A 23,334-nucleotide genomic window follows, 5' to 3' on the forward strand; every position below is an offset into this window, starting at 1 on the left:
AGAAGCTTCGGATATTAGCCAATAGTCATATCTACGTGATACGAATAGTAATGATTCCATGATTAAAGTCATTTGAAATATAGAAGGAAAGGTGGGCTCAGACTTTAGATATATGAAATTTAAGGTAAGGATGTAATATGTATTGAAAGCCAGTTGGTTTGTTTTTTATGTAGGATAGAGCTAACAAGGGCCAACCTTTTGACACATGTACTTGTTAATTTTACAGATGGCACTCCTGAATTTCTTCTTTCCTGATGAAAAGCCATATTCTGAAGAGGAAAGTAGGCGTGTTCGCCGCAATAAAAGAAGCAAAAGCGGTGAGGGAGCAGATGGTAAGTCTACTCGAGTGATCTTTTCTCCGTGACGTGTTAATAAAAATATGCTTCATTCTCATGTATTATCCAGACATCATGGATTTCTCCAGCCTAACCTGCTAATCAATCTTTTAACATAGAACTAACAATAGAAGGATCTTTCATCCTCTAATTCCAGATACCTTCAGTCCTTTTTCAGTATGTTTGGAGGCCATGGTAGCACTTATATCCCTCAAGGTCACTCTCCATAAGGACCTCCTTGCTCCTGCGTACATACCATATCAGCTATGTCCACCAAGATAATTTGATCCTAGTCTTGGAACTAATAGTGTTTTCCCATGCTGGCATTTAAAGGATGTATTGTTTCCAATGATAATTTTAACAGTTTTGATATCTATTACTATGTCCAAATCTAAACGAAAGCATGTAGCATTAATCTGGAAGTTCCTTGAAGGCAAGGATCCCTTCCCCTTATATGACCCTAAAACATGGCCTAGTATTTGTCTCACCATTCGTATCATAATGTAACTTGACAGTGTTTACTGTCCCTTCAGCTAGACAGTGATTCACCTAGGAAAACCATTTCCATTATGGGTGTAATAGCTTTGAGTTAACTAGTACATTCAGGGGATGACAAAATGTTGAGGTAGCTCCTGGGCAGGGACTTTGAATCACTGTATTTCAGTGTTACTCTGTCAGTTGACAGAATGCTACCCCTTTGGCACAGAGGTTTATAGGATACATAGCTCTGGGCTGTTGAAAAGCCATCTGGATTCAAAGACAATGTGTCTGGCTACATCTGCTGATGATATGTGTCTGTAGGGGTTTACAAAGCAATATGACTTTATAAAGATGAAAATGAGATTCTTTTAAGCTGACATTTGTCAGTGTGAGTAAGGGCCAATGATGGAAGCAGTTGCAGAAAGTGGAAGCAATTGAAGAGATGCGACTAGTACTGCCTTAGAGTTACGGAAAAAGAGTACTGGGGGCTCACGGAATTGTCTAGGACATTGAACCTTTCACCTGGGACACTATCAAGCTATTTCTTTAGATGAGTATCTCAGTGACTTAAAAGGTGGCAACCCAATCCAAATCTCCTTGTGGAAAGCTCGTCTTGTCATTCTGCTGTCTACGTGCTGTGTTTGTCCAACACATTCTAAAATTATTTACTGAGTAAATAGATCCAATTTATATCACACTAGGATGAAAACACTAGAAGAAGATCTGTGTTTGTTTGATTAATGTTTATATTCTTACCATGTAGACAAGGACTTGGTACATGACAGACTTCAGTGAATATGTCTGGTTCCCCAGAGGACTTCATTTCTAGTGAAGAAATAAATAGAAAACAATGTTTGTGGTGATAAGTGCTGTGAAGAAAGATACAGCAAAAAAAAACAGTGAAAGAGGATAATGGAGTGTACTGTACAGAGATCAAGGGGGTCTCTGAGGACAGTCCTGAGTGAAATGAAGGTGTGGCAAGTAGAAGAACGCAACCAACAGTTGAAAAAAACCTCTAAAACAGAGCATGCACGATATGCTTCAGGAAGGTCAGTGTGACGAGACCATAGGAAGAGATAGAAAGGAGATGAGGGCAGACAGAAAACTCACTCTACAGCCTTGTGGGCCAAAGTAAAGGCCCTGGTGTCTTATTCTGCATGGACTGGGGAACTATATTGGATGAGTTTGAATAGAGAAATGATAGTATTTGACTTACATTTTAACATAATCCTTCTGATTTCTCTAATGAAAATCATTTAGAAAAAGCAGGAACAGGGAGAGTCAAAGGGGTAATATCCAGGCAAGAAATGATACTGGCTTAGAATAGGGTGGAAACAGTATAGTTAGTAAGAAGTGCTAGGATTCTAGAAGGATTTTGAAGGAAAGGCTGTAGGATTGGGGGATTTATTAAAGGATATGAAGACGACAGACAAGAACCAAGAATGACCTCGGGAGTTTGGGATATAAAGAACTAAATGATTTGAATTTCTATTTCTGAGATGGAGAAGAAAAGGGAGAAGTGTTGTAGAAGAAGGAGGTTATGGCTGGAAGAGGGGTATCAGTGATGAATATAGTTCAAGCTTGTGACATAATTGAGAGAATTTGTCTTTCTGAAGCTAATGACTATGTACAATGAATATATATTAGTATTTTTAATTAAAAATACCAAAACATAAAAGAATTTAACTCGGCCTGTAAATTCCAGATGCCCATTTAGATAGCCAAAGAGATATAATTCAACATCACTATCTCAAGATAATGAGCAAGTTCTGTTTTATACAAATACAGAACTTCCCAATAAAGAAGTGAGTCTGTTAGTAATTAATTTTAAGGCTATAGTTATTTGATGTTACAATGCAAGTTTAGATTATCTATCTCAAGTTTGCTCACAAGTATCAAAGAATAGTGATTTACCTTCAATAGTTAAAACTTTATTTAAAAAAACATTTTTCAAAGAACAAAAACAGGAATAAGGGCCAGCATGTGGCTCAGCAGGTAAATGTCTTTACTGCAGGTCTGACAACCTGAGTTCAACTCCCAGGATCCACAAGGTGGAAGATGAGCCCCTGCTCCTGCAAGCTGGCCTCTGACTTCCACTTGCAACATAGCAGGCACATGCACACACACACACACACACACACACACACACACACACACACACACACGAACACGAACACAGGAATGCATGAACAGACACTAAAAAAACAGAAACACATTTAAACATAGCAAGAAAACCGTTCTATAGACTATGGGGGGAGGGCGGCAATGGGGGGAGGGTTGGGAGGGGGACACCCATAAGGAAGGGGAGGGGGGAGGGGGATGTTTGCCCGGAAACCGGGAAAGGGAATAACACTTGAAATGTATATAAGAAATACTCAAGTTAATAAAAAAAAAAGAAAAGAAAACCGTTCTAAATTTCTATTAGTTTTATAATCTATTGATATCCTCAGATAGAACTTCAATTCCCAAACTATTTTACTGTTTGTTATTTAATAAGGCTTCTACATACAATTGAAAGGAGTAAAACATGAACAGGGCCTCAGAGAAGTTTACAGAGAAGCTTTGGTAAAGGAGCTAGCAGATTTATAGGCAAGAGGTAAGGATGAAGCACATATATGGTGATGTGGTGGAGCCTCGGAGTCTCATATAATATAATGTTGATAACATTTCTCCTTAAAAGATAGAAACTTGGCTAAGAAAATATTTCTATGAGCTTGACCTGTAGGCAAGTCTGTGGAGTATTATTGATTAATGATTGATGTGGGAGGGCCTAGTTCACTGTGGGCAGTGCCATCCCTGGACTGGTGGTCCTGATTGCTGAGCAAGCCATGAAGGGCAAGCCAGTAAGCAGCATTCTTTCATGGCTTCTGCTCCAGTGCCTACCTCCAGGTTCCTGTACTGAATTCCTGCCCTGACTTCACTCAGTGAGGGAGTGTGATCTGAAGAGTAAGAAAAAATAAACTCCTTCTTACCCAAGTCGCTTTTGAGCATATGTTTTATTAGAGCAATAGAAACCATAACTAAGACACTGACTTTCCTGTTCCATTTGTCTCTTATACTAGATCCTTAGAAGTATAACATAGTCATTCCTTGCCTTACCTTCAAGAGAAAAGCAGGGCCAACAATATAGCTGAAAAGGGAAAGGCACTTGTCGACAAGCCTGATGACCTGAGTTCAATGTTCTGAGACAATATTTGGTAAAAGAAAAGAGAACTGACTCCTGATGTTTGTTGGCTGCCCTTCACACATGGTACATGTATACATACATACATGGATGCATGCACATGCACACATACACACACATACACACACAGGCACACACATACAAACACACACACACACACACAGGCACACACATACAAACACACACACACAAACACACACACACACACACAGGCACACACATACAAACACACACACACAAACACACACACACACACACACACACACACACATGCACAAATGTTGGGGCTGGAGAGCTGGCTGAACAGTTCAAGCACCCACACTCTGCAACTCCCAACCATGTGTAATTCATATTTCAGGTGATTTGACACCTTCTTCTTGCCTCTGAGGACACTTCCATGTATGCAGTCCACTACATATGCTCAAGCACACATAGATACACATAAAATTAAATAATTAACACAATAAATGTTAGTTAGATAGTAGCTATCTCCAAGATATATCAAATTTTTCTAACCTACAATTTAAGAATGATTACATTCACCAATTGTATGTATTGACACATAAATGGTAGTCACAAATACAAGGTTGCTTTCTCCAGTATTAATCTTGCAATGTTATTGTTATAACAACTCTTAAAATGAATTTTTGTTTTTATTTTTTACATGCATAAATGCTTTCCCTGCATGTCTGTTTGTGTACCATGTGTGCAGTACCCATGGAGACCATAAGTGGAGTCAGCTTCCCTAAAATTGGCATTACATGTGGCTATTAGATGCCATGTACGTGCTGGGAATTGAACCCAGCTCATCAGCATGAGCAGCAAGAGCTGAGCCAACTTTCAAGGCTACAGATTAATTTCATTTTCTGTTCTACATGGCTGTATAGCTACATTACATTTATGTGTCTTGAGTTGACCAGAGATTTTTTGGGGTAGTTTCTGAGTTCATTTATGTTAATTGACAAGGCTTTTGGTCATTGCTATTATGTCATTTCATTCATACAGCAAGCTGAGTCAAGATTTTCTAATAAAGTCTGTTCTCTGAAGTCAAAATTGCTCAGGTAGCCATCTCTTATAGGCTACTATATGGACTGTGGAATGGATTCAGGAGCTCACGAGGTCTTTAAATCGGATAATGTGTATCAAGAATTATCAGAGAGTTTCCATAGTTTACAAATAATACTTTGAAAAAATCTGTTCTGTTCTTATAGGAGCAGAGAGTCTCTGCTATAGGAGCATGAGTCAAAGAAAAATCTTATTATCTCCCCACAACCATCTATTCTTGTTATTCCTATCTTCATAGGGAAAAAAGTATGGTGTGGTATAAGAGAAAAGGTTCTCAACCAAGTTACAGTCTATGGATTCCAAACCTTAATATCCTGTCATGTGATCTTGGAGAAGTCATATTCCTCTGTGCTTTTCTTTTCTTGTTGGTAAAATAGGGACAATGAATCTGGCTTAAGAAATGAGGTTACTATAATTGATCCAAAGTGCTAATGGATTTTTAAAAAGGAAAAATTGCAAATTACTAAATGTTATTAATCGGTTTTCTCAAAGATTGTCATTACTCTTGTAAGCAAATGTGATAACTCAGCAGTGATGATTTATTTCAGGAAAATTCTCTTTCTTCTCATTGGTACTGTTCAATGGGATAACCTAGAGCAGCCATAGGGGAGAAAACTAAACCTCATATTCTGACCTACTTCATCGCAACAAAGATTGATCACGACTGCACATTTTTCCATGATGGTTCCTCACTCTATCTGTTTGGCTTTGTCTACCTACCCATTTGTCTATCATACCCACATATGATGAACACATAGAGATAGAAATATGTGTGTATGTATATGTATCTTGGATTTTTTCCTTTCATATTTACTTTTGAACAGAGCAAAGAAGTTAATATCCTTTTCTACTATTAAAAATAAACAAAAAATGATAAATTAAGATTAAAATGTAACCTTTGTTTTTAATTTCTTAAAAATAAGAATGATTTAGGATGTAGCTACCAGTAAATTGATACAGCTGGACATAAAAGGCTATGGCATCAAAGAAAACAGATGTTTTGTTTGTAAATTGTTAGCTAGAATTAAAAATCTCTCTTATGCTGGTATTGGTGCTTTATTTATTGCTTTTCAGCGGCCCATCACTGAGCTCCTGTCAAATGAGAAAGACTAAAATCATTTCAATAACTGATAGGATTTCAGAGGCTTATTCACAAGATGAAATTTAAGCTTTTGAAAGCTTACCATGTGTGGACTTGAAGAGGATTGTTGATTTCAGTTGTAGAATCCCCAATGTTGCCTGCTGTTCGTGACTGCCAACAGCTTAAGGGCCCACAGTAGAACACTCTAGAAAGTGGCTTTATATCAAATAAAACATTAAGCAAGCCAAAATATCTTAGCTTGTTCATACTCCAAAATAGCCTTTAAAACTATATTTTCTTTGATAGAACTAGCCCCACAGTAAATGATCTCAATAGGCCATCAACATTGACATTTGGTTAACAAGCATTTTTCAAATAACAACTATTTTAGACTATCTAGTAAGGCATTATTCTAGGTCCTGTGGTTGGTATAGCTATAAAACTCCTATTCTTGATATATATAGACTAAATTGAATTGAATATACGAGGTTAAAGTTTGTCTCAGAAGACAAGTATATATATATATATATATATTCATTTTCTGTTGTTTACAGTTCTAAAATTTTCTATTGATGCATAATCACGTACACACATATGAAAGTAAAAATAAATGCCGAGTAAAATAAAGAGGGCTAACAGGAGTGGAGAGAAGGAAGAGAAAGTAGAGTAGGAGAGCATGATGGGCAGAATATGCGCAAGAAATAGTAAATATTCATCCACAACCCTTGAAAGTAAATTTAAACTCTTTATAAAAGTTGGAGGTGCTTTAAAAAATTCATTGGGTTAATTTTGGCAATGTAGAGGTCTGAACCCAGGTCTTGCATGTGCTAGAAAAATACTCTACCACTGAGATACATCTGTATTCTATGTTCATAGAGTTTTCATGATTATAAATGTAATACACATTCATTGCATAAAAAATACATGTAAGCAAGAGCCAGGCAATGCAGGGGGCATGTCTATAGTGCCAGCTGTTTAGGAGGCTATCATTCAAGTCAGGAGTTTGGAACCAGTTGGAACAAGAGAGCCAGACTCTGTCTCAGGTAAACAAATCAGCATTAATAAGTGCTTTAAGCAATACATAATCAGGTAAAGGAAGCCGAACATGCGATCCCAGCTACAGAAGTGTTATAATGATAAATTTCTTCTATTTGCCTTAAGGAGACAACATACCCAGATGTCCTGAGGTTCTCTAAAGGTCTTTCCCGTCTTGTTTTCACTCTGTTTCTCAGTATTAGGGAAACTTGTGATCACTAAGCCACAAGACTTGGATTCTAAACCCAATGACATTAATTGTTTATCAATAACTCTCATTTCACTCATCTCAGTTTATTCTGAACCATCTCAGTGTAGGAACTCATAGTTTCTACACTGAGATGTCAAGAGTTTCAAAACCATCTAAGGAGGTTTTTTTTTTCTTCTAAGTATTTGAAGTTCTAGAAAAACTAATAATTGTATACAACTCTGAGAAAACTCTAGTTGGGAAGGTCCTGTTCCTGATGAAAATTTATCATATTCCTCAAATATGTAGTGATACAGAAAAGATGCTGAATTACTACAATAAAAAGTCTAATTATTTCCTTCCAGTTCTGATAAAATTTCTAACTATTTCTGATTTCTATAATATTGTAATAAGAACCAGGCTAGTTTTAACCAATTAGATGGTGTCTGAATGATTAAATACTCAGGATTTCTATTTGGATGGTCAATGAGCCTTTTCATTAGCATCCATGAAGAGCTCAGTAAGGCATAAGAGCATGCAAATGGCTTTAAGAAGTGAAGGATAAGAATGTTAATCTGTCAGCTAAGTGGTGAAGTGTTTCTGTGTGGCTCCTCAGAATACCATAAACAGATGTAGATGCGTAGGCAGAAGACATCTGTTGGCTCACCCTGCCTTACTTTAGGCATTCTACTTCACCTTCTAGGCCTCTTTGGCCTGAACAATTACAAAACTTCTACATGGATGTTGTTGTTGCTGCTGCTGCGGCTGTTCTTTTTATTTGCTGATTTTCTTTTTATTCCTTTGAAGCATCTTTATTAAGTACAAGGTTTATTGACCATTGCTCTGGATACTAGGGACATGGTGATAGATAAGATATGTAGCAGAGAATAGACCTGTTGGGGCACCAGTGGAAGGTCCTGCCAAGGTTGGACCCCCAGTGCAGGGGAATATGGGGGGAAATGGGGATGTATGGGGGGGGGGAATACCCGTATGGGGGAGGGGGAGGGGAGGGAATGGGATGGGGGCTTATGGTCAGAAAACCAGGAAGGGGAATAACATTTGAAATGTAAGCAAAGAAATATATCTAATAAAAAATTTAAAAAAAGATTAGCCCCTATATCTCCTTCACTAAATTCATAGTAGACAATTATACTGTAGTGCAGTAAGTGGTACAGTGAGCTAAGCATAGGGTTTATTAAGCACACCGATATCTGAACTAAACTTAGGAAGTCAGGGCAGACCTCCTAATGAGGGTAGCATTTGAGCTACAACCTGAAAAGTGGCAGAGGTAGCCAAGTGAAGGCTTGAGGGAAGAGTGAACCCAGAAGAAAGAAATGTATTAAAAAGCCTTGAGTAATTAGGAAACTTGAATCATTTAAGAAACTGGAAGAATGATGTTCACTGTGGCTCTGGAACTTTTATCATGAAGGCATGTTGAATTTTGTTGAAGGCTGTTTCTGCACTTACTGAAATGATCAGGTAGTTTTTGTCTTCAAGTTCACTTGTATAATTTAATACACCTATTGATGTATATTGGACCATCCCTGCATCTTTGGGATAAAACAACTTGGTTATTGTGGGTAGTCTTTTTGATATGTTCATCAGAGATAGAGCCTGTAGTTTTCATTCTTTGTTGTGTCTTTCCCCAGTTTGGATATTAGACAACTTTTATAGGAGTTTGTCACTAAAGGCAACCAGTTCTCTCATTCGTTCTCTCTCTCTCTCTCTCTCTCTCTCTCTCTCTCTCTCTCTCTCTCTCATATCAGCCATTCACCCTCTCTAACTCCTCACCTAGATGTGGGTTTTCTCTGCTGGCATTGACATGTCATTGTGCTGATCTTGTTGGAACAACTATATTTTGTTGTTCATAAGTTCATTTCCCTGGTCATGTCCAGGGGACATGACCTACCAAGAGGTGCCCTGGGCACTGCCTCTTACAGCTTTTCTAGCCATCTCTTCCATGATTTCCCCGAGCTTTAGATTTAGGGGTTGCTTTACAGATGTAACAGCTAGGGTTGGGAAACCCGCCATTACTTATTCTATAAATGTTCCAGTTTTGTATCCCTATAATATTCTTCATTAGTTGGAAAAAGAAACTTCTTTGATGAGAGACAAGAGCTATACTTATTTATGAGTATAAGGATAGGCATTTAGAAAACAGTAATATGTGTGTGTGTGTGTGTGTGTGTGTGTGTGTGTGTGTGCACGCACGCGTGTGTGTGTGTATGTTTAGGAAACTGGTAGGAATAAGTTCTGTAGATCTGTGATCTTTCCAGCTATCAGTAGTTGGCTAAGTTTACAGTACTAGACATGACCTCCTTCCTGATGAGCAGGTCTTAAGTTTAATAGTCAGCTGTTTGTTATCCCCAAGATAAAAGGGCCCCTGTTTTTACCATTGTGGGTATCTTGTAAGTTCAGTCATTGTGCTTCACAAGCTGCACAGATGGGTGGGATTATTGTTTACTTTTCTCCATTGGCAGCTTGCACACACCTCCTGATACTATGAAAGCTGCTTCTCAGGAAAAAAGCTTCCAGGTTAGTTTCAGCTTGATTCCTCCAAGTTCATGTTTAATGTGTGTCTTTTCTTTAGCAATCTGGCCTTAGCTTCAAATTTTGAGAGTCAATGAAGGGAGACATCAATAACCTAAATTGTTTGGGTGGTCTTCTTAGACTAGACACATGTAAATACAAGCAAAGCTAAATCCACTCAGTAGGTTGGTTATATATACACATGTATGCATATATATACTTACATGCATATGTGTACATATATAATGATAATAAGGAAGAGATCATAAATCTGAGGGAGAGGAGCTGAAGGGGGAACTGGAGTGATGTATGTGGTAATGCTCATGTATAAAATTCTCAAAAATAAACCAACCCTATTTCTTTAAAAAGGAATAGGAAGAAGTTTGTACAAGTAGAGTGTAGATCCAAAGGGGGAAGTGATGATAAATGAACTGTCTGAAATGACTAGATCATTCAGGACTCTGGAATCCATTTTATAGAGCTTAGAAACTACTAAAGGCAATGAAGAAGCAGAAGATCAATGCCAAGAATAGATTATATGACTTGTGTCTTTAAATACTAAATGCACATAATCTGATCCAGCAGGTCGACTAGATCTATTTCTAGATATACTCACACATGGAAGATCATTTCTCAACAAAGATCATCTTTGCTGTACTATTTGTAATATCATAGGACTGAAAATCACCTAAGTGTCCATTACTTAGAAACTGGCTTAAATGTGAAAATCTGGGACATAAAGTGGTGGTTTCTCAGAAAGAAAATCAAGGTTTTACAGCAGATGTGGGAGAAAACTAACTTAATGTTTATTTTTTGTATTTTTAGCTTGCATTTCTAACAAATTTAAAATAATAAATAAATTTTCATTTTAAAAATAAAACATGCATAACATGTCACTTTTTTACCCAGAGCTAAGCAGTTTGGCAACATCTTCATACCAGAATAACATATACTAATTAAGAGATGGAAAACATGTTTTGGTAGAAAAAATATAGATTGCTACAATCACTTTGTATATTAATCAAATTAAATATCAGAATACTTTGGACCTATAACTCAAGGTTAGGAGCATCCTACAAAAATGAGAATACTGGGGGGTTGGGGATTTAGCTCAGTGGTAGAGCACTTGCCTAGCAAGCGCAAGGCCCTGGGTTCGGTCCCCAGCTCCAGAAAAAAAAAAAAAAGAAAAAATGAGAATACTGGTGCATAGATCTTGAATACAAGGATATCTCAGCACTAAAAGGAGGAATTATTTTAACAGCTACAATAAATTAATTACATTATGACATAGTCATACCTATTGATTATTGTACAACTATGAAAATGAGTGAGTTAGGGTTCTGTGCGTAGATCTAAAGGACTCATCGTGTCCTTTCTACTACTGGACTTTTGTAAAGAGCAAATTCCAGAGTGATGTGTATGTTTGCATTTTCAGAAAAAAGGGGAGGATCTTTTAATCCACCAAAACGTTTGCATAAAATCAATCGTAGAAAGAAGCAACATCAAAAAATACGGATAATTTCAGGTTGAAAGAGTTTGGGTAGAAGTGGAATAGACTATGAAGTGATTATTTATGTAGTTTTGTGTTATTTCAATTACAATGAGCATAAATAACACGATGCTATGTAAAAACTTCATTAAAATGGATAAAGTTAGGAGAAATGGACTAAAATGGGCACAAAAGGAACAGACAAAGCACGTGGCAGGGCGCTGCTGTATCACCACAGAAAGGACGGAGGTGGTTAAATTAGAGGGCAGATTGTTTAGCAAATGGAAACAGTAAAGATTGGCTGTGTGATTGAAAGAAGACAATGATGTCAAGGAAGCCACCCAGGTTTCTGGCAAACTGCTGTAGTGTTCGCTTAGATAATGATCAGGGGAGGGATATGTGTGGTTTTAGATAGGTTGAAGCTACAGGTACCTTTGGGAAATTCAAGAGACAAAACTACAAGCAGTCTGAGATATGCATCTGAAGCTCAGGAAAAACATGCAGGCTGACACTGTAGCTATGCAGATCCTTAGCATTAGGACTCCATCAGTTCCAAGTGACAGAGTGTTGGTCTCAACTAGTTTATAGATTTTTAAAAAGAAACAGAGGAAAGCTTATTGGTTCGTTTGACTGAAAAGACCTCAATGAAGCAAGCTTTGAACATTATTTAACCTTGGTGCATAAGTGATGACATCAGGACTTTTTCATTATGCCTTCTTGTATACCGGCCTCCTTCTTCAGGCATGTTCTAGCTCTGAAATGGCAAAAATAGCTGTTAGCTTTGAGTTTATCTTAGCAATTTAAGAAACCCAGCGGAAAGTGTTCTTCATCCATCCAGCTGAATTCAGTGAGAAAGATGTTGACAACATTGGTGATAGTAGTTTTAATAGAGAAGATGAAACATACAGGTTCAGGATGAAGCCAGATGAAGAAGAAAATACTATGATTACATAATGCTTTACATGTAGTAGGTATTTAATAAATTTTAGGTTACTAGTTTGTTCTCTCTTTTCCATTCATTTCTACCAAAGGGGTTACCAAGGTCAAAGGCTAATAGATTCCCTGTGTTTGCTTGTTCTTCTCTTGGACACTTGGAAGCTTGAAATAAACACTAACAAAAAATATAACTACTGAACAGAGAAGAGCAACAAGAGCCCCAAACAATCAAGGGTGCTTTCAAACACCCAGTCTAGTGTGTTAAAAACGGTGGCTTAATCCAAAATTACCTTGGAATTATCTCTACCTCACTAGTTTTTCCTCTATTCTCCATACACTTGAGAAGTAAACACTAGCAAGGTGAAGCAAAACTTTCCTTGTCACTAAATAGAAGATTTGAGCTGTGTACAATGGTTATTGTTGGCAGCAATCTTCATTCTTTGATCTTCTACTTGCCAACCTACAGGCAAGGGAAATACAGTTAGAGCTGTGTTATAATTTAGAAGCAACAGTTAATCCTACTTCATTCAGGACTCTCAACTTAGAAGAGATAGAACTTATATCATTTACATGTTCACAAACAGACAGAGCTTTTGAAATGGTAAAGTACTAAGGATGCTTTGCTGTAGCTTTGTAAAACTTGGCTGCATTCTACCACTGACTCCTTTCTGCAGCTTATTTAATGACCCTAGTGCTGTGATTTATTAGGGCAGTTATTTATGGGTCCACCCACACTGAATTCTCTATATATTAAGCCAGGGGTCTAACCAACCTGTGCTTTCTAGAAGTAAGTGGCTTTGTACATGTCTGTTCTTCTTGTAGCAAAACAAATCGTGGGCCTGGCCCAATGCCAGAAAGTTCATAGTGTCATCTTTATAGATGAAATTCTGCACATTGTTATCTTATATTTTGCCAGAAGAGCAGGAAGAAGACTGACTTGGTAATTTGCTATATTCTGATCCTAATCTGCTTAGAAATATGACTTCTTTAAAAGGAAATGGGAAAAGAATGTGTTTCTCATGATAACCTCATGGTATCTCCTGAGAGGATGTTCAGTTATTGTAAATACAGCAATTTGATTCTCTCCTTGAATTTCAGACATATTTCATCTTTTAAAAATAAACTACATTGTCAACACACAGACATTGCAATCACAAATTCACAGCAGTTGCAGATACCTACACAGGGTCTGCATAAGAATGGGCCCATCAATAGAGAGGCATGGATGGAAGAGAGACTATGGGTGGCCCCAACCCTCACTGATGAACTATATGCTACAAATAGATTCAAGGAGAGAAGGAATCATTCATAGGCTCCAATGGATATTTCCAATCCAATGTTTACACAAAGATATGGTTAAACTAAACCAGTTCCAGAACAAAACAAAAGTCATGATTATGGGAGAGAGACAGTGGGGAGGAGGAAAGACTGATAGTATGAGAGCAAGTTAAAACAGGATAGAGAGAGAAGGTAATCAGCAATCAGAATATGTTTTATATTTATATGTATAATTATATATATACATATATATACACAAAATTGCCACATAATTAATAATAAAACTTCAAATCTGAAGGGATGAACTGAATGCTTCCAAAAATGGCCACACATTAGAAATACCTATTTGTGTTTTAAAAAAACAAACATTTTTCACATGAATCATAGATACACAAGAGACCAAGAAATGGCTCAGTGAGTAAAGACATTTGCAACCAAGACTGATCACTGGAGTTGGATCCTTGGAGCCCACAAAGTGAAAGGAAAGCATAGACTTCCCCCAACAAGTGGTCCTCTGGATCTCTTTCATGGTGTGTGTCCCCCAGTGCACACACAAAATTAATAAATGCAGTAAAATAATGTTTAAGGAGGTGGTTGCAAGTTTGCTTTCTGTCACTGTGATAAGCACCATGACTAAAAAGCAACTTGGGAGGAAAGCATTTATTTCATTTTATAGATTGTAGACCACTGTGAACGGAAGCTAAGACAGGAACTCAAGGCAGGAACCTGGAGACAGAAACAAGAGACCATGGAGGAATGCTGCTTAACGGATTGCCCCCAAGACAAGCCTTTCTTATATATCCCTTGACCACAAGTGGCACTGCCCTCCATCAATTAATCAAGAAAATGCCCCCCACAGACATGCCCCTAGGTCAATCTGATGCTGGTGAAGGCAATTCCTCAGTTGAAGTTCTCTCTTCCCAAATGACTCTAGTTTGTGAAAAGGCGGTGGAAACTAACCAGAACAAATGATTGACATAGTATATTAAGAAATAACATCCCTCCCTCCTCTCTTCTTCTCCTCCTCTACCCTGCGTTTATGTATCCACCACAACCAGTTAGTGCTGTGCTAAGGATGGAACCCACAACTTCATGCATATTAGGCAGGCACTCTGCCAATTCCATTACATCCCCAGTGCCCAAGAAAAACTTCATGAGCCCTAGTTTTTCTTTGTGACAGCTTGGAGTAAGGAAAGAGCAGGAAATTTAAAAGCATACAAACCTGATTTTAAATTCTACATTTATGGTCTTTACCAAGCCATGTAACTTCTCTCAGATTAAGTTTTCTGTTTTATTAAGTTGACAGTGATATTTCCTTTGATAAGATAGTATAAGAATTAGATATCATACAGAATACCTACTTCAATGCTGGCACATAATAGGTACTTAATTGATATACATTAGTTCTGAATGTACTCTAAGAATAATGAAAGTTCATTTATATCTCAGGTAGAATGAGAATGTTTTCTCTTTTCAAACATTGCAGTTCTCTTGACCACTTTTTTTGCAGTTCTTTTTTTTTCTCCTTTCTTTTTTCTTTTTTAAAATTTTTATTGGATATTTTATGTATTTAAATTTCAAATGTTACCCCCTTTTCTCCCTCTCTCATCTCCATTCCTCCTCCCCGTGCTTCTACCCACCCACTCCCACCTCAATGCCCTGGCATTCCCCTACACTGGGGCATTGAGCCTTCCCAGGACCAAGGACTTTTCCTCCTATTGTTGCCAGACAATGCCATCCTCTGCTACATAAGGGACTGGAGCCATGGGTCCCTCCATGTGTACACTTTGGTTGGTGGTTTAGTCCCTGTGAGCTCTGGGGGTCTAGTTGGTTGATGCTGTTGTTCTTGCTATGGGGTTGCAAACCCCTTCAGCTCCTTCAGTCCATTCCCTAACTCCTCCATTGGGGTCTCCATGTTCAGTTTGACGGTTAGCTGCAAGCATCCTCATCTGTATCAGTAGGACTCTGGCAGAGCCTCTCAGGAGACACTGATATCAGGCTCCTATCAGCAAGCACTTCTTGGCATCAGCAATGGTGATTGGGATTGGGTTTGGTGGCTGCATATGGGATGGATCCCCAGGTGGGGCAGTATCCAGATGGCCTTTCCTTCAGTCGCTGCTCCACACTTTGTCCCTTTATTTCCTCCTGTGGGTATTTTGTTCTCCCTGCTAAGAAGGATTTAAGCATCTACATTTTAGTCTTCCTTCTTCTTGAGCTTCATATGGTCTGCGAATTATTTCTTGGGTATTCTAAGCTTTGGGGTTAATATCCACTTATCAGTGAGTACATACCATGTGTGTTTTTCTGTAATTGGGTTACCTCACTCAGGATGATATTTTCTAGTACATTCCATTTGCCTATGAATTTCATAAAGTCATTGTTTTTGATAGCAGAGTAATATTCCATTGTGCAGATGTACCATATTTTCTGTATTCATTCCTCTGTTGAAGGGCATCTGGGTTCTTTCCAGCTTCTGGCTATTATAAATAAGGCTGCTATGAACATAGTGGAGCATGTGTCTTTGTTATATGTTGGAGCATCATTTAGGTATATGCCCAGGAGTGATATAGCTGGGTCCTCAGGTAGTGCAATGTCCAATTTTCTGAGGAACTGTCAGACTGGTTTTCAGAGTGGTTGTACCAGCCTGCAGTCCCACCAACAATGGAGGAGTGTTTCTATTTCTACATGAGGAAAGATGTCCTGTTTTTCTTATGACTGTCATATCAAATGTGATAATAAATGCTAAAAGACCTTAAAATATGAAATGGTTCCCAATATTAAGGAAGAGCCTTTATTTAAAGAGTACTTTTTTCTTCCCCAGCCAATGTATTAAAAAAAACTAAAAACTGAAAATGAGATATTGGAAGCCTAAGGCTGTAGCTCAGTTAATAGAGCTTTTGCCTAGCATAACATGTATAAGGTCTGACTTTGATTTCAAACACTGCAAAAAATTGTTAATGGATATTATAAACTACCATTACTATAAATCATATAATCATTACATCTGGTCTCTCCCATCATTAAAAAATCAGAATATTAACCTTAAAAAATAAAATAGATTTATCATATCTCAATTATTTATAATGCACATATAGCCTAATCTCAAATGAAGAAAACTGATAAGAGTGGAAACAGCCCTCATTCTACCTCCAATAGTAATAGCATTTACTATACCAAACCTATTGCTTTAGTGCTATACAAAAACAAATGCTAGTTTGCTGATGTTATGAGCTTGGTTGTCTGACGAGCACTTAGAATGAGAGAAAATGTATACAAGATGTGAAAAAGCTGCTATGTTAAGATTTTATATTTAGGGTTGTAAAAAACCTGAGCATGTTTTTAAATTTAAATTTAAGTCTCCCTCTCCCTCTCTCTCCCTGTCTCCCTCTCCCCCTTTCCCTCTACCTCTACCTCTCCCTCTTCCTCTCCCTATCAATCTCTCTCTCCCTCTCTCTCTCTCTCTCTCTCTCTCTCTCTCTCTCTCACACACACACACACACACACACACACACACACACAGAGAGAGAGAGAGAGACATGATCTCAATGTTGAAAGAATGACTGTGTGGATTGATAGCTTATTCAGACTCCAAAACTTCCCTACATATATACTTTTCTGTTTGTTTCCCTCCTCTTGCCTTTCCCTCCCTTCCCTTCCTTTGCTTTTCCCTTCTCTCCCCCTCCCTGCCTGCTGCTCTCACCATGGATTCCATTTTCTAATGATCTAAAGCTTCTAATTCAGTATTCAGTGTTAGGATTTTAAAAATATATTTTTATAAATAATTTTGCTTAATTTTAATTTATTTTTTCTTTCCTTTTATTGGCTACTTTCTTTATTTGCATTTCAAATGTTATCCCCTTTCCGGGTTTCCCCTCCAGAAACCCCTATCCCATCACCCCTCCCCCCTGCTTCTATGAGGGTGCTCCCCCACCAACCCACCCACTCCCTCCTTCTTCCCCTGCCTTGACATTCCCCTACACTGGGGCATCAATCCTTCACAGGACCAAGGGCCTCTCCTCCCACTGATGCCTGACAAGTCCATCCTCTGCACATATGCAGATGGAGCCACAGGTCCATCCCTGTGTACTTTGGGGATGGTGATTTAGTCCCTGGGAACTCTGGAGGATCTGTTTGCTGATATTGTTGTTCTTCCTATGGGGTTGCAAACTCCTTCAGCTCCTTCACTTCTTTTCCTAACTCCTCTATTGAGACCCCGTTCTCCGTCCAATGATTGGCTGAGAGCATCTACCTCTGTATTTGTCAGGCTCTGGCAGAGCCTCTCAGGAGATAGCTACATCAGGCTCCTGTCAGCAAGCACTTCTTGGCATCAGCAATATTGTCTGGGTTTTGTGACTGTATATGGGATGGATCCCCAGGTGGAGCAGTCTCTGGATGACCTTTTCAGTCTCTGCTCCTCACTTTGTATTTCCTCCTGTGAGTATTTTGTTCCCCCTACTAAGAAGGACTGAAGCATCCACACATTGGTCTTCCTTCTTCTTAAGCTTCATGTGGTCTGTGAATTGTATCTTGGGTATTCCAAGCTTTGTGGCTAATATTCACTTATCAGTGATTACATACCATGTGTGCTCTTCTGTGACTGGGTTACCTCACTCAAGATGATCTTTTCTAGTTCCATCCATTCACCTAAGAATTTCATGTAGTCATTGTTTTTAATAACTGGACATATACCCAAAAATGCTCCAACATATAACAAGAACACATGCTCCACTATGTTCATAGCAGCCTTATTTATAATAGCCAGAAGCTGGAAAGAACCCAGATGCCCTTCAACAGAGGGATGGATACAGAAAATGTGGTACATTTACACAATGGAGTACTACTCTGCCATTAATTTTAATTTATGTTAGATAAACGTACTTTAAATTGAAAAGCCAATAAATTTGTGTTTCTTTACTATGAAAAAGGAGTGGTCTTTCAAGTCTAATGTACAGTTCCAAAATTGCATATGTATTTTGATAGATGTTGAACATCTCACTATCTGGTCCACTGTAGGATTACCGTGGAGATTCTTATTCCTCAATTAAACAGCTGTATCTAGCATGGCAATTAAAAGGTGTATTAGTTAGATTTTTACTGCTGTGATAAAACACTTGAGCAAGTCAACTTAGAAAAGAATAATTTTATTTTGTCTCAAAATGTCAGAGGTTCAATCTATAGTTTGCTGATGACTCCCTTGATTTTAGGTCTGTGGCAAGGAGAAAAGATTATGGCAGAAGTACATGGTAGAGGAATGCTACTCATATGATGGCAGTCATGAAGCACACAGGCCATAGACAAGGTATACCCTTCAAGGGCATGCCCCAGTAACCTACTTCCTTCAATTTGGTCACACCTCCTAGGTTCCTCCAATAATGCCATGAAATTAACAGTTGACCTATCAATGAATTATTGCAATGATTATATTGTAACTATCATTATCCAGTCACTTCCCCAAAACCCTATCATCTAGGGAACAAGCATTCAACAAGTAAGCTTTTCAGGGATACACTTCAACACACTTATAGCAGAGAGCTCTCAGCATATTTTAGAAACGGTTCTTTGTCATTGAAATGTTTGCTATTGGTAGATTAAACTCCAGTTAAGTAGAAAACTTGTTTCTGTGGAACTCTTTATATGTTGTCAGATAGCTAAGATGTTCAACAATGTGTGCATCTATTAGACTTATAAAACATTTTAATTAGGGAGAAATATGACATATATAATATCCAAGCCAACTCTACTAGAATGCCTCTTAAAGAATATGTAATGAATCTAGAATACTTCATATGGACTTTAAATTTTTACATTGCAATCCAAGTACATGAAACATGAATGTGAACAAGGACACAATTGAATATTTTCATTGCATATATATTAAAATCTGGTAGGACCTTAAGAATATCATTTATGAATTATTGATCAAAACTGTGCATGTAAATGTTGAAGATTGTATTAAACATGATCTGAATTGAAGAGTTCCATACTTTACTGTCACCTTAACTTGAAACTATTTAGCCTCCATATCATTTCATAGATTGCTATAAGACTCAAGTGAAATGCTGTACAAGCTGTAAAGTGATCTAAAAAAGCGGAGTACAAAAAAATGTATTATAAGAGTTCATACGCTTGGGAATTCCAGAGAAATGGAGGATTATAAGAGGCCTAGTATCCTTAGCACACCATAACAGTGGTTCTCAATCTATGAGGGGTTAAATATCAGATATCCTACATGCCAGATTTACATTACAATTCATAACAGTAGCAAAATCACAATTATGAAGTGGCAATGAAATAATCTTCTGGTTAGGGTTCACTACAACATGTGGAACTGTATGTAAGGATCACAGCATTAGGAAGGTTGAGAAGCACTGCTCTCGAGCATTCATGATTGTTAAGAGGCCTTGATATGACGCTCCTCTTACATAACTTCTTAGTTGACTTTCTTCTGTGTGGATACAAAAGACACGTATATTTTCTGGGTCTTTTCTATATGCTTTTTTCATCTTTCTAGCTACTTGGCAAGCTACAAGAGACTAGCAATTACCTCTACCTCAGTGTGGCAACTGGCTTCTACAAGTAGTTACTAAATGCTTTTATATTAAAGCAAACATGCCATATCTCTGTATTAGAGCATACCTCTTTTTAGATGAAGAAGACTATTTGAAACATCATAAGGTATAGATGTTAGACAGTGCTTATAAAGCCACAGGAGTTTTATATAATGGAAAACAGTTGGGAACTTACTAAAATTGTGGGAAGAAGTTTTTATAAAAAAAATAGTAGTTCCCTGAGAACACACAAAAAAAGATAGGACAAGCAGACTATTTGAAGGAACTAGTACTAATGTCTTAATTTGATGGCAAGCCTTAATCCTACATGTTCTAGAAGTTTAAAGAAAACAAATCTATTCAAAATAAGGCTAAAAGGAAACCTTGAAAGATACCCAGTTGTACCTATATACTTTTGACTTAAATGTGTATACTTTGTAAGGTATTTATATCATTGCATATTAAAATAGACAAATGCAAAACTTAAAAAAAATAGTTCATGGATAACCAGCTTTCAGACTATTTCCAGTTCTGTTCTTAAAATTCAATAATAATGTTGTTCACAAATGGCATCACCAAAGGAAAACACTGTACAATATTCACAATGTTCCTTTTTTACATTTAAACATAAATGAAGAAGTATATATTATAGTGAATGCTATTATGCCATATTTACTGTCTCCCTTAACTCCCCAATTTGAATTGCTTCTCTGAGGTATAGCATGGGACTACTGACCTTTTATTGGCATAATATACATCTTGGATGACATCCCCATACTTCTGGGGGTTTGAGTACATTTTTCTAGCCTATTGCCCATAACTAGACTTCCTTTTTATTCCTGTTCCATAAAACCTATCAGAATATAAACGGGAAAGAGGCCCTTATAGAACTAATATTACATGTGTTTCGGTTTTTATGTAAATCATTAACCTTTAACACATTTTTAGTAAGAAAATACGACACATTTTAATACTGTGGTTATAAGTCACTGGAGCAGTAAACTGGACTTTGGTTTCTCATTTGAGAATTATCATTCACATTGCAGGTTTGCCACCCACTTCCCATGAAACCTTAAACATATTTATTAATCTCTCAGCTTCACTTGCCATAAAATGCCAATGATGTTGATACATCGCTGACTAACTGTGGAGATTAAATAAAATGTTTTTTGAAGACTGATTTTCAAAAACCTGTAAAATTTTAAGTTCCAAATCCCCATATGTACCTGCATATTTCTCATTCATTGCCAGGTCTCTCCTTGGCTCCAGCCTTGAATGCCTGTATTTCCTTCTGATCCTATATAAGCACTTCAGAATCATTTCCTTATAGTTGGTCTACCTGATATGCCCAAGTTCACACTATATTCCCATTAGAACTTGCTATATGAAGCCCTACTTTCTCTTCTACTTTAATGGACCCAGGAACAGAAAAAATAGAATTTTCAATCTTTTTATACTCCAAAGTCAAACTCTTCTTTTGCCTTCCTAGTACCTCCACATATAATCAAGGAGAGAAAGATGACTTAGGAGGCCCACCAAGAACAGAGACAGGTCTACAAAGACAGATCTCCTAATCTCCAAATTGCTGAATAATTTAACCTAGGTGTGATGGTTTGTATATGCTTGGCCCAGGGAGAAGTGGCACGATTACGGGGTATGGCCTTGTTGGAATAGGTGTGTCACTGTGGGTGTGGACTTTAATACCCTTGTCCTAGCTGCCTGGAAATCAGTCTTCCACTAGCAGTCTTCAGATGAAGACATTGAACTCTAAACTCTGCCTGCACCATGCCTGCCTGGATGCTGCCATGTTCCTGCCTTGATGATAATGGGCTGAACCTCTGAACCTGTAAGCCAGCCTCAATTAAATGGTGTCCTTATAAGAGTTGCCATGGTCATGGTGTCTGTTCACAGCAGTAAAACCCTAACTAAGACACTAGGGTGTATTAGAATAGTGGCACCTAGATATTCCAGTTTATTCTTTAGCTCTTGACCAATGTATTCATCCCAACAAAGGAAAAAATATAGAAAATTAGGACCAAGCCATTGATAGTGTTTCTTAGGCTTCTCCTTCAGTTGCTTAATCTACTTGTTGTTAAGCTTGTTTGTTTGTTTGTTTGTTTGTTAACTTACTTTGCCTTCTCCCACCTCTACTAATTAGTTGTCTCACTTGGGTATGAACTGGGAAGTCATAAATTTCCATCCAGAAGAAACTTCTTAAAGTATACAATGGGAGGCATATAAAAATACAAAACAACAAAATCTAACTCCAAATGTCTAGTACATGGATAAAAGTATTATGCACCATACAATGGAATATTTAAGAAGAATCCAACCAGAGTGTTGTGGTAACACTTATGGATATGAGGAGTCTTACCAATACAGTTTAAGCTTACGAAAGGAAGTTCCTTAGGGCTCAGAGTTGATTCCCAACACCACAAAAACATATTCTCTAGGTTAAAGTTGCCACCAAAAAAGAAACGGAAAGCTGTAAGTCTATGTGTGGGTCAATCATAGAACTAAAGCAGTGGTTCCCACCCCGAGAATTACAATACTCTATTGTCCATTGCAGTTTGGATTTATTTTCCTGACCATATCTCTCTCCTCTCTGCAAAAGATATGCCGTTTGGCTTGTATTTATGCTAAAAGCTACAACGAATATAAATCAATGTTGCAAGATTTTCTTAATACCCTTTGGGGAAAAAAATCAGAGACCTAGAGGCCTACTATAAAACCAGAACTAAAAATCACTGTTTTAGTGTATTGATCTCCAACACAGTACTTGATCATTTCTCCCAGTGGGTACGGAACAGGCTTCTGAGGGGAGCATAATGATTTGGAGACATCACACATATCCATTTCACCCCAGTCATCGCCTTCTATTCTTAGGAATCTGCTTAGCAGAGATAGTTTATAAGACAGAAAAAATCTAAATTTGAGATTTGGATTATGTGCTGCATCTTGACATGCCCAGAGCTCCATACAAAAACAGTTAACAGACAAACAACTAAGTACTATGGGCATTACAGTAACTATTTTTTTTTGTTTGTGCTACTGACTGACCGACTCGAAGATTTTGCACACTTTTTCTTGAATAGATATCAAATAGTTTAATGTTTTCCTTCTTTTCTTTCCAATTAAGCTAATTCATCTATTCAACATCATATTCTCAGGAATTGCAAAAATAGAT

At 37.6% G+C, this 23,334-nt stretch overlaps 1 protein-coding gene across 6 annotated transcripts in view; it reads left to right on the plus strand.

Annotated features, from left to right (window-relative positions):
- Eda (ectodysplasin-A) overlaps positions 1–23,334 on the plus strand; it is a 401,698-nt gene that overhangs the window by 308,177 nt on the left and 70,187 nt on the right. For all 6 annotated transcript variants that reach the window (XM_039099598.2, XM_008773301.4, XM_006257112.5 and 3 more), the window contains exon 2: positions 227–332. In XM_039099598.2, coding sequence (XP_038955526.1) covers positions 227–332 — 106 coding nt within the window. The remainder of the gene's footprint in view (positions 1–226; positions 333–23,334) is intronic.

The sequence above is a fragment of the Rattus norvegicus genome, chromosome X, assembly GCF_036323735.1.
Source record: "Rattus norvegicus strain BN/NHsdMcwi chromosome X, GRCr8, whole genome shotgun sequence".
Lineage (NCBI taxonomy): Eukaryota > Metazoa > Chordata > Mammalia > Rodentia > Muridae > Rattus > Rattus norvegicus.